This window comes from Papaver somniferum, chromosome 2 (genome assembly GCF_003573695.1).
Source record: "Papaver somniferum cultivar HN1 chromosome 2, ASM357369v1, whole genome shotgun sequence".
Taxonomy (NCBI): Eukaryota; Viridiplantae; Streptophyta; class Magnoliopsida; order Ranunculales; family Papaveraceae; genus Papaver; species Papaver somniferum.
This window is the reverse complement of record NC_039359.1, coordinates 111,185,609-111,199,128: the sequence shown is the minus strand read 5'-3', so window position 1 is coordinate 111,199,128 and position 13,520 is coordinate 111,185,609. Positions and strand designations below refer to the sequence as shown.

At 37.3% G+C, this 13,520-nt stretch overlaps 1 protein-coding gene across 1 annotated transcript; it reads left to right on the top strand.

Annotated features, from left to right (window-relative positions):
• The first annotated feature begins 10,336 nt into the window (after positions 1-10,336).
• Positions 10,337-13,408, top strand: LOC113348800 (MACPF domain-containing protein NSL1-like). The gene is made up of 7 exons (XM_026592670.1): positions 10,337-10,824; positions 11,091-11,329; positions 11,442-11,646; positions 11,819-11,896; positions 11,983-12,166; positions 12,272-12,438; positions 12,544-13,408. The coding sequence occupies exons 1-7, from the start codon at positions 10,552-10,554 to the stop codon at positions 13,231-13,233; spliced, it is 1,836 nt and encodes a 611-aa protein (XP_026448455.1). The 5' UTR covers positions 10,337-10,551; the 3' UTR covers positions 13,234-13,408.
• The last annotated feature ends 112 nt before the right edge of the window (positions 13,409-13,520 follow it).

The window sequence follows — 13,520 nt, the reverse complement described above, 5'->3', positions numbered from 1 at the left end:
AATATCTTAGTAATTGGACGGCTCTTAGACATATTGCATGCTAGTATATAGCGCTAACGTCTTCAGGAGGCCACACTGTTCCCTGACTATATAAATCAATATTCAGAACGAGTATGATGCTTCTATCATCCCATACCTCATTCTCGAATAAACATAATGCTCCTAGACATATTGCATGCTAGTATAGAGCCATTCATAGATTAAATTCTAGTGCAACATTCATCGATTGAATTGATAGAATAATCTATTTTATCTCATTACTCTGTTTCATGGCTTATTTCCGGATGAATTCCATGAATTAGTAATAGATAATCAATCTATTTTATTACTCCATTTCATGGCTTATTCTCAGCTGAATTCCATGAGTTAGTAGTAAATATTCACTGTTCGGGTATCAGGGCCACCATTAAGTAAGCCCCGAGAAAATAATGCAAGTGTACTTAACAATAATGCATGAACGAGCACCCAAACGCATAAGCGAGCACTCAAAAATATGGACTAACGAGGAAACCTATGTGAAACAGGGAAGAAAATAATAAAAAAGAGGTGCACGGACCTGGCCAACCGTCCGGCCGGTCATGCCGTCGTGGCTGGTCCATGCCTCGCCTTTTATTTTTTTTATCTTATTTTATTATTTTCCTTATCTCATGATAATTCCCTTATTTGAGCAAGCTTCCTCGTTTGAGCAAAACTCCTAGTTTTTTCCACATTTCCTCACACGATGAAAAATAATAATTTAAAATAGGGAAAGAGTATCACGGGACCGGGCCTATTAGATGTGGCCGTGGCCGGTCCCACACTTTCCTAAATCCTTATTTTATTATTATTTCTTCCCTCGTTTCATGAAACTCCTTTCGTTTGAGCAAAAACCCTGGTTTTTCCATATTTCTCAAGTATTGCTCAAACTATCAAAAGCCAAAAGTCAAATGGTCACACGACCATCCGGGCTTCTCAAGGAAAATATTAAAATATCGTTTATTTTAATATTCCCAAAATGTTGGTCGCACGATCAAAGTTCTATTTGCTCATTCGAGCAAAATCAAGAGTTTCAGTCAAGACCAAATTCTTCTGAAAATCCAAAATATTGCTCAAACGTGCACCAGAAAATATCAAAATTCTCAGAATTGAGTCACGGACATTCCACCTTGACCGACCAAGGTCGGCCCCTTGGCTCACAAAAGCCGGTCCCACACTCTATTACGATTTTGACCTAATTAATATTCCATAATTCATATTGGGTTCAAACTCTTTCCAATCGACTTGGAATTTGATCATCGACCATCAGTTGGTCCCATGACCACCAGGGATGGTTTCATACCCCTTGGTCGGTCCCTCCTATCTCCATAATTAGATTTTACCACCTAATGCTCAGATGAGCACTATTTTAATAATGATCAAACGATCATTTAATCATCTTTTCACCAACTGGTCTGCAAAGGACTTTGGTGCACGCTCATTCGAGCACCTGGGCGCTACATGATCGGTCATCATCCCATGTAGCCGGTTGATGTAGTTTTAAAGTGTGGTAAGAAAGGGATTCGATACTCGAACTTTTTAAAGGTTTGGTTCAAGACAAATAAAAGAAAAACTAATAAACTTTGATTTTTGGTTACCAAGGAGAGAATATTCTAGGGTTTTGGATTCCACTACTTCCAATATCTGTAAAATCAATAACAATTTCTTTGACAAAATACTCCTACTTTACTCAAAACAATTTCGAACCCAATCTCATGCTTTGAAAGATAAAACGTTACAAGCTCTTTTTATGACTCTGTTCAATATTCTAAGGCGTAGTTTTCTTTCGCTTATAAAAGATCGATAGCTAAACTACCCAAAACAATTCTTACGAAGCATATAAAGAAAAGAATAGACAAATTAAAAGCACAATATTGGAGTAATAAGTCAAAGAAAATAATTACTAAAATTCACTCATCGAAAATAGCTTCTTCCAAAACCCTAGAAAACAAACTTAGCTACTCATGAATCGAGAAGTGTAGAAAATTGATTAATCATTGTATCAAAAATAATGAAATTGGCTTACAACAATTTTCACTGCTAAAGGTTTTTAGCTACTGAGTTGAACTGTTCAGCTAACACATGGCATAGTGGCTTAAGGTCTTTCTCTACTGACTGAAGAACGATATATACGTTTTGTGGTTAAATAACGACAGCTCATGCGACCGTTCCTGGCTTACCTTTGTTCTTCGTGTTCTTGAATATGCAGCAGCAAGAAATATTTCTGAAACTTGTGATTTTTCGAATCTGCAGTATTCATTCTCTCCCAGGATATCCGTCCCCTCCTCTGGTGTCCGAGCACCTATTTTATACTCAACAGGGCCATCGAATCTCTGTAATAACTTCAGAAAATCCGCAATATATTCTTCCCAGTTTACGGGAATAATTTCCTCATTAATCTTCTCCACGCGATTTTCTCCAGCTAACAAACTCCCATTTGTTTAAACACGTTCCATAAGAGCATCTCCAAGAGAGGGTGAATTCTTTTTTTTTAGTGACACATAGGATTTTAGACCTCCGTTTGGTATAAATCAATAGTAGGTTCCTAAAATCTAGGAGGGACCAATTACTAAATATGAAGGTGTTCAAGAAAGTGTTATCTACACCTCCGGCTCCACCTCCACGTCATATTTTTCACTATTTTTTTTAAAAATTTCTCTACTTATGGAGATGGTTTTTTAGATATGAGGTCCTATATTTATGTGTATACCCCATAAATAAAAGGACTAAATAAAAAATCCACATAGGATTTTTTGCACCTTCTGTTGAAGATGCTCTAAGAAGTTTAACACGTTGTAAACTCGTGCAATTCCCGAATCAATCTCAACAGAATATCGAAAATATTTCTCTTCCTTGTTTTCGATAATTCCACGTAAACACTTCTCTTTATTTGATTTCAAGTCCATTAGCAATCCTGTTTCATCGAAACAGGCCTAAACCACTCCTAGTTCGTTATCGGGTCTCACCCAAAACTCCCCAAAACTCTGCCAGAAACTATCACAGATAAACCAGAGAATGCCTGGTCACTCTGTTTTCTTCAAATCTGATCATTAAGCCCAACTGGATCGAATACCACCACCATAGCATCCCTGTTTAGTTGATACAAGTCATCCCAAACGATTTGAGCCATGGAATCTCTCTCAAACAGCTTGAAAACTCGAACCTTAATTCTCACGGAATTAGTGTACTTCAAATCCACTGTTATATCCAATTCCAATCGAAACAGAGGACCTTACCAGCCCTATCTAGAACAATGGAAGATACCCAATGAGTTTCAGCACTTTAGTCTCTTTCTAACTCCTTCGAATTTCAAACCCTAATCTGCCAGTGACTGAAACCACTTTTCCCGCCAAAACGCAAATTCAAAATGGGAAGAAGGTTACCCCTTAACCAGTCTGTTGGGTGGCGATAGTAATTGGGGTGCCCCTTAGTAATTAGGGTACCCCTTAGTAATTTTCAGGTGTCTTTAGCAAATTCCTTGGGTGCTTTTCAACAAGTCTTCTATGCGTTTTTATCACATTTATGGGGGTGCCTTTAGTACTTTACTGGGTGCCTTTAGCCGATTTTCGAGCCGATTTCTCCAAAAATACCTACACATACATAAAACACCATAATAAGTATAAAAATTGGTACTAATAACATAGAAATTTGATATCAAATTAGACACATAAATGCGTCTATCACCAGTCGCTCTCTCACTCATTGGTTGATTTTCAGTAAATCATCAATCGATCAAAAATTAGGGTTTCAAATCAAATCCTCTGCAAAACATAATTTTGAACACGTTCAAACCCTAATAATTTTAAGTTGATCCAGCAATCATCATTCTAATTAATAATATTCAGTCCGGCTGTCAGTATTTAATTAATTATATTTATTGGTCCCACTACCAATAATTCATGAATCGAGTAATATTGCTCAAACGAGCAATATTTGCTTAAACTAGTAATATCTATTTTGCTCATATATCAACACTAAATTGCTTAAGCTAGCAAAATGCACGATCAACTAGGTTCAGAACTCATTGATTCAACTATCAATTGCTGAACCGGGCAATATTTCTTATGTTGATTCAATTATCAACATTCGAGGATTCAATTGATCCAGCAATCAATATTCTAATTTGTATTTAATATTTGGTTTTACTACCAACATTTTTGCTCGACTGAGCAACATGGTTCGAACGGACGACCATCCAATACATTTGATTTCCTGTCGAAACTCGACATATCAAAATAAGTCCTTGATCGAGCAACTTCATCGGATGATCGATCCAAATTATCAAAATATCATTATTATCTCGTCTGGTAAAATGATATCAAGACTCAATGTATGAACATCATTATTGTCCCAGCAGATATATTATCTTCAATCCATGAGTCTCAGAGCATACCACATTCGTTCATTATGCTCGACTCATCAAGGCTAATACTCATCGTCTAGTCTAGTCAACAACTGACTAATTAAATACACGTCTTCCTTGTAGACTCCACATTCGTGAGACATCAATCACGTCACATGGGGGATAATCATTAGGTATGGCGGCCTACGGCACATGTGTACACCCACGATGAGAAATGTGTGTAAGTTGTGCAAGCGGTTGAGAAAGTTAGCAAAGTAGTGGATTGACAATCAACCAAGTCTCCGCACGACATGGAACTGGTTTAACCACGATTTCCCACTTTCCCACTCTTTCATCCGAGCAACCGTCACACTTACTGGGATCAATGTGTCTACTATTATTGCAATATAAATAAGTTTTTAAACCCATGATTGAACAACTAAGAATTCTCATCCGAACAGTAACTCTCAACAGAGCAGAATTCACTTAATCAATCAGAACTTAATCTTTCATCAGAACCCAGCAGTTCACCAACTTGTAGAAATCGTCAACACATCTACAATCCTCGATCATCATTGATCTCACACACTTCTTAGCTTCCCTCCTACAGATCGATCCTCATTCCTCTTTGTGACCGAATTGACTCTGGAACGACCTTTGTCTTGGTTTAGGATGGAGTCTTACTGATTGATCTCTCGAACTCAAAGCACTCCCGTGCAGTGCATCTGTTTGAAAAAGGTTTGAAAAATTTGCTCGGTCGAGGAGTCCCAGCCCGCATGGTCGTCTCTTCACTTTCCTAAAAAACCATCAAATCATTTTGCCCCATCAAACATAATACAAGGAGTAGCCAAGTCTTCATCCATGTACGACATCAACCCCATGAGATAGATTCACGCCTCTCGTCCCTCAAGCACGCCTGGTGAAGCCTTTGACACAAACATAAAAATAAATAAGGGTTTGAACGAAGTAAAAACCTAAAATCAGAATATCTTTGGGATAAGGACTCTGCAATTCCAAGATGGGACCGGATCTTCTCACCACTCCACGCCATCCTCGTGTCCAACCAAGCACTAGTCCTTAAAGAGCCTTTCATGTCTCCATCTTCCCCAATACACACTTGTGCACAGTCAAAATTCGAGCTTTAACCAAAACAGAAAAATTGATCAAGTAAACCCTAATTCAAAATTCCACACGTCCAGAGAAAGGATTTCACAATGGAAATACTGCAACGCTACAAATAAGACGCTTCCCAATACAAATATTCACGAGCATTCCTAGTTCAAATCAAAGAGCAAAGAGAAAACACCAAGCATCAATTTTCACAATTGTGGATTATACATAGTCATAAAACAAAAATAATTTCAATTTCACGTCTGATCAATTTCTTCACCAAATTCATTCACGCAAGAATAAATATACTTACGATCATGCCCTCATAAGATACAACCCTTAATTATCAACAAAGGGGAGTCATCGAAACCCTAATTCTGAGCATATTTCTAGAGAATCTCGGGAACAAAAGAATAATTACGCAGCAAAATAGAGTTGCATCATCTATATACTCATCCTAGAACAATATTGGTTTAACAGAGGGCAAAATGGTCATTCAGAAAAAAAATCGGGTCAGGAAAAAAAATAATCATTTTGTCAAAAGTCAAGAAAATGACAATACACTCATTTTGAAGTTCTTTTAAAGGTCTGCAGCAAAGATAAAACTCAAGACACGTGGAAATCAATGCATGGGGAAGATCTGACCTTCGCTCCCATGGCCTCAACTCATCCTTCATCCTCATGACTTGAGCTCAGGTCTCGACTCATAGGACGAAGCTCAGATCTAGGCGTCTCATAGGATGATGGTCATCCCTCCCGGGCCAAACTTAACTCTCACGAGAGAGACTCATCCCTTGGTTTACAAGGCACCTATAGCCGTGATTTCGAGCATTTCCCTGCGAGATACAGCTGGTCGCACTAGCTCTAAGGCCTAATGGAACGTACACAGTTGAGTCATGAGCATGGGAGGAGATTTAATATCCCTCGTAAGCACAACTCGACCTTATATGAGATCAGATATTGATTCCTAAAACATCCTCACAAGATACAACTAGTCATGTCTATTATGGTCATTCTTCTCCCGAGTCTCATGACAGACTCCCAAAACGTCATTTCGAGATTCCACTGGTAATGTCTTCCCCGTAGTATGAATACAATTATGATTGACTTCTAACACATCCCATATGATGGTCAATGACAAATGTTCCATAAATATCACAGAGACAGTCTCATTTGGAAACAATACGTTTATTAATTAGGCATGCAGGATTCACTCTCAGTTTCCCGAATGCGTCCTAGATTACTCTATGAGACTCAAACTCCATGAGATAACCCTAGCCAGCCTCATGATATCTAAGTACATATAACTTATCTTAAAATCTCGTATACACATGAGACTTAGGCACAAGCCTCACCCAAGACACATGCCTCTTCCTCAACCTTTCAAAGCACAACTAGTAATTTGAGTATGAGACACACAAGCTTATCAAAAACGTAGGAAAACCTCCAGGAGCTCCGAACACTCATCAGAGGGACTGACAAGCAAGGATCCGACCTCCACAAGTTATATGTGGGCGGCCTGGAGCTGAGGTTTTGCCTCAACTCTCCAAGTGTTCTACACATAATCCTAAGGAATTTATCGCCTTTCACGTAGATCATCCTAGTCATAATTCATAAATTGGTGAATATTCCTTTATCCCAATCAACATCGACTATAAAAAATATTGCTACTATATTCACACTTCATTATAAAGGCAAAATCAGTCACACAAATAGGGGGATATCAATTAGGATTTTGGTTATGACACGTGTGAGATATATCAAGCTTATTTCTCACAGTAAAAGAGTAAAGGAGGTCGAAAGGAGTCAAATGATAAGGTCATCTTAGCTTATCGTTAGCTATTCCTAAAATTATGGAAAGAGTGCTCCGCACGAAAATTAATTCCTATTTTCATCGACTTGATATCATGGGTTCAGCTATAAATAGGTCATCAATCGACCATGTTTAACACAATTCTCATAGCACTCTTCTACGAACCTATAACTATCTGATCTCTCCCTCTCTTTTCTCCTATGCTTCCCTCCCTAAGACCAACACCAACTTATCTCATGTGACTGAAGCAATCCTTGTACGACAAGCTCTCTTGGTTTATTCGATGATTTTTCATGCTCAACCTCCCAAAACTTACATTCAGAACCTTATAATCCCACTTCTTTTCTCTCACCAGTTTAGGTAACTACACTTACATGCATCACAAATGCAATAATTTTGACAATATTGTTGAATCAGAAACCCATCCCAAGATACATCAACACCTCATAATATAAATATTATTCTAGTTGTATACTTGAATTTGGATTCTGCAATTTCTCAGGTTGTTTCACTGAAAATGCTATGTAAATAGTCAGATAACAGCTGAGCAACAACTGATCCTATGTGGCAGCTAACATGGAGGATAAATAAAAGTAACCACGTCATCATCGACAACATACAACATCAAACAATAAAATACATAGTAACAATTTGATACTATTGCAGATACTGAGAGGTGATGGTTTTGTTTTATGATACCCTTCAAGATTCATTAAAACTAGTCGAGTCAAATATCAATTTTCGAAGAAATCATCAATTATTAATGAAATCTGTAGTTAGTTTCATAAGCGATTTTTTTTTCTTGATTGACGACGTTTTTCCTCTAATCGATCTCTGATTATTTGTAGTTTTTTTACCCTAAAAATTTCCATGTTTAACTTTTAGTTTGATTGTATATGAAGCTGAGGTGGTTTTTAGGATTTATATGATTTCTGGTTTGGGATTTGTAATTGTTTATCTATGCTTTAAGTGTGCACTCAATAATCACACAAGTAGCTCGCCCTAAAACTTCAAAGCAAAATCAAATATTTTGCACTACCAGTAATAAAATCCAGCTTCCCGATAATACATTTATGGTGGACAGTACTAAGACCAGGAGATATTAGGGTTTCTCTTCAAGTCAAGACAAAATTTTGAGCTCCACGATACCATTGGATTATATACTTATAATATTCTCTTTTTTTGTGTTGTCCGTGTAAATGGTGATAGAAATGGTTGATACTGAAGAATCGATGAACGAGAAGAAGATATGGGAGTGAAGAAGAAGAAGAATTTCTAGTTAGTACTTTTTTTTTGAACTCCATTTTTTTTAAAGATGTTAAAATAAAGAATGTCTCTTTCCTCCACATTGATTTCCAATTAGAATTAGTTGTCATTCAGCTGTTATTCCGCCGTTCATGTAGCACAATTCATTACTTCACCATTCTTCGCAGTACAACGAGAAAGTCCCCGTAATGTGAACCATAAACATAATCCATGGTCCCCTTTAAGTCCATTCACTCATGTCGGGATCATGACAGTATAACAATTTATTAGTGATTACCAATTTTTCAGATCAAACCACAAAACACATAAATCTTTTACGGTCAAATATTGAGCTGTTAATTCTTCGTCAAGATGACAACGAAGCAAAATATATAGTTTCATTTATTTTCCAGGTTAATGGCATTTTCAATCTCAATTTTCAAAGGTTCAATACTGGTATGAGATTTGTCACAAAAAATGATAATAATATGCCCCGGTAACAATAATAAATAAAAAACAATAAGTCTCTTATCTTTCTCTCATTCCTTATTCTTCTTGAACAAAACCATCAACAACAACCCTTTTGTACTCAGATCTGGTCCATTTTGGACCGGATCTGAGCTGATTTCTTCAATATTTCTTGTTTTCTAGGTTGTTTAGTAGTTTTAACTTAATTTTTATTATGTTTTCTACTTATCTACACCATTATGGTGGTTTTATCTACACTTTTGAGGCTTATCTTCGCTTTGATGGTGGGTATTGGTTATTGGGTTGGGTTCTAAGATCTATAGTGATGCTCTCCAACGACGAAATCTTCATCTTCATCGGTGATTTTTTTGACGACGGAAGCTTCATCATTAGCTACAAGAGATTTGAGCGAATCACTCCTATTTTGAGAGCATATCTTTCTAAAGAAGAAAACAAACTAAATGGTTGGGATTTACTTCCGAGAAAACCATTCTTCTTCCGATTTAATCGGATCTTATTCATACTTGTATTTGTCTTACTCCGGTAATCCTTCTTTTTCTCTCGTCAGATTTATCGTATTGTATTTTTACAGTATGTTCGTGTTACTTTGTATTCTCTTATTTTCGATCTTAAACTCATTGTAACCTCAAATTTCCATTAATGAAAAAGTTCCTTACGTTTAAAAATAAAAATAAAAAAATAAATCATAAGTTACATATTGCCCATGGTAATTAAAAAGCTCTAATAAAAATGCATCCACGAAATAATTAGATACTTGACCGATGGAAATTAAACTAACTCAAGGACTGGGTTCATAATATTGCTGACCAATCAACAGATGCATGATGATTGACGGGTAGTCTCTTGACTTGATATAAGGGTTTCACGAGTCAAACGACCATTAGTCAAAACGAACTACACTAGGTCTCACATTACGGCTCTCAAAATTACAATATGTAACCAAGTCCAATCATTGATTTCGAAGAAATTTCATCCCAATTAGCTCTCACACTTTCATTTCCTTTCTAATGCTTTGCAAGGGCATTAGAAAAATTACAGAATACAATCACCTGATAACTTTACCACGTGAGACAATCGCAACATAAATTCAACAATCTCATTCTTCTTTCCAGTCTCCCCATATCAGTGCAACAATCACAAATTTCTTTTCCTCCCGCGTTGATAATTTTGTCCAAATTAATAACTAATCCATATTTTTTTATTACATTAACCTTTTATATTGAAATTCAGATGTTTGAAACTTTGAATATTCAGACATATAACTGATAGTTCTTCCACTAGGCAGACGTTAATGTATGGTTTCCCACTTGTTTGTCTTTACCCGCTGTTTGATGCGACTCTCTCATAATTTTCAGAAGTCCATACCAAACCAGTTGCTTTCACTCAACAAAAAACAAGAAGATGATGAAGAAGAAGAAGAAAATGACTTATTTTCAAAGTCGTCTCCTCCTCCTACTACTTCAACCCCAACCCCACTCATGCAAAACCCTAAAAATACATTCTTTCTCCCTGAAATCTCCAATCAGGGGAGTTAAAAATGAACTTGAATAATAATAATCAGCTGAACCCACAATCAGCAGCTGAAAAAGCAGTATCTGTTATTGGTTTTGGTTATGATTTAACAAATGATATTCGACTTTCGTATTGTAAATCAGGTCCATCTGGTTTAAGTCTGATTGACCTTGATCAGAATCCAACTCGGGACCTTGTATTTCCTGGTGGAACTATTGTTCCCAATGTCCCTAGTTCAATCAAGTGTGATAAAGGAGAGCGGACCCGCTTTCGCTCTGAAGTTGTTTCTTTTCATCAGGTAATTGAAATTCTCTTTTTTTTTTTACTCCAATTTGAATTCTTGAAATTGTATAGTCCAGTGAGTTTGATTCGTTTAAAGTTTGGGTTTTGTCTTGCATTATTATGATTGTATTGTACTTTCATTGAATTTGGATTGGAACCCAATTCTCTTGATACAACCACACACCACCCCATTCAACTGCTGGACACTTGCATTAACTGTTATGAAAATTTAAGACTTATTGTTAAATGCCTTTCTAATTTACTTACTCAGTTTTACTTTAGATGACAGAGCAATTCAACCAGGAGCTTTTGTTGTCAGGAAAAATTCCACCTGGTCTGTTTAATGCAATGTTTGGTTTCCAAGGATGCTGGCAAAAAGATGCAGCTTCGACGAAATGTCTCGCTTTTGATGGTTGGTCTATAGCTCTGTACAGTGTTGTGTTAGAAAGATCTCACATTGTATTGCGTGACCATGTGATTAACGAATTACCTTCTACATGGGATCCTGCCTCAATTGCTGGGTAAGGTTATAAAGACATTTGGTATATCTGCTTTAGCAGCGAGCTATTGGTAATGTATGCTGTTTAATAGTCAGCCATATGTCTCATTCAGTCATTTGTGTGGTATTTTTAGGTTTATCGAAAAGTATGGTACTCATGTTGTTGTTGAAGTAAAGATGGGTGGTAAAGATGTAATTCATATTAAGCAGTTGCAAGATTCAAATCTTCAGCATGCGGAAGTGCAGAAAATGTTGAAGAATTTAACTGATAAGAGATTTTCAGAAGATGGTAATGGAATTTTCATGAAAAATCCACAAGAACTGCCAAAAAAGCGAAAGGTATGACGTCCTTTTAAGAATTGAAGAGTGGCTATTTGATTACCTAACTAAACTAATGTGGATACTCCCGTTGGTGTACAAAACTGGATGGCGAGAAACTAATGTGGATACTCCCTTTGGTGTACAAACTTTTTATCTTATACTTCAATCTCCTTATTGTACGTCATTTCAGGATGAACAATTCATTGCGTGGCAACATGGTGCACCATTTTCCAAATCAATGAGGCCAATTGTTTTTCACACAAAAGAGGTTAGTTTTCTAGTAACAGGAAACTTTATATCAATAGTTTCCATAGCATGCAAGCTTAATATCCTGTTACATCCTCTCCTTTGCAGGATGTAGTGAGCATTCACGTCCGTAGAGGTGGTACTGATAATGGTCAAAGTCATGACCAGTGGCTTCCAACCATTTCACAGTCCCCTGATGTAATATCGATGTCTCTAGTGCCAATAACATCTTTGTTGAATGGTGTTCGTGGCGGTGGGTTTTTAAGCCATGCGGTGAATCTTTACCTCCGTTGTGAGTATTGCTTTCCAAATTTATTCCTTTCCACCAGATCGGCTGGCACTTTGTCGAAAAATGTTCATTACCATCTCTCGTCTTATTTGACAACTATTATCACAGATAAGCCTCCATTGGAAGACCTTCGTCAATTTTTGGAGTTCCAATTATCAAGGCAATGGGCTCCGGTTTATGCTGATCTCCCTCTCAGACGTCAGCACAAAAAACAGAGTTCTCCGTCACTCCAGTTCACATTCATGGGCCCGAAGCTTTATGTTAATACAGACAAAGTCAGTAAATCATTTTTTCTACATACTCATCAGTCTATGTAGTAACTTCTAGGAATTCTTTTTACTTGTCTATCTATAAATGTTTTTGACGTTCATGTTTTGCAGGTTGATTCAGGTAATCATCCTGTAACTGGAATCCGTCTTTTCATGGAAGGTAGAAAGAGTGACCACCTAGCTATCCACCTACAACACCTCTCTACTCTCCCCATCATTCTCCACCTCTCTCATGAATGCAGTTACGAGCCTAAAAAGGACCTTCCATCTGAACGAGATTACTATGAGCCCGTTAAGTGGAGCTTGTTCTCACATGTATGCACTGCTCCAATTGAATACAATTCAACCCAAATTTATGAATCTGCATCAATCGTGACCAAAGCTTGGTTTGAGGTAAGAGACATGGGGATGAGGAGGGTTTTGTTCTTAAGACTGGGATTCTCTATGGTGGCATCTGCTAGGATTCGTAGGTCGGAATGGGATGGTGGTCCTTCACATCTATCACGAAAATCAGGATCAATTTCACTCTATTTAAGCACTAAATTCATGGTAAACCAAAATCAACCTGAGAAGCCAAAAGTGGAGCTGAATTCTGCAGTGTATCCTGGTGGACCACCTGCTCCAGCCAAGGTAACAAAGGTATCCAAGTTTGTGGATGTGAAGGAGATGGTGAGAGGTCCAGAGGACCCACCGGGGTATTGGGTAGTCACAGGAGCGAAACTGTGTGTGGATGGTGGAAAGATTGCGCTCAAAGTGAAGTACTCATTGCTAACCTTACTGCTGCATGCTGATTGTTCCTGACACTGAAAGTAGAACCTAAGGGGTTTGCAACTAAATCTGCTTTGTGTGAATTTGCTGTGAATAAATGTATATACCTTATATCTGACTTGATTGACGATTAATTTTTTGTAAGCCAACACTGGAAGCAATTGTGTAAAGTGATTGCCGAAAGAAAAACAAAATATAGCTGAATTTGCTGAATAAGGTCTCACCCAACTGGCAATTATGATTTTGGAGGTTCTTTTGAAATCCTTGAGTGTATTTCTGTACTCCACACTGCACTACAGACAGCAAAACTTAAGACATGG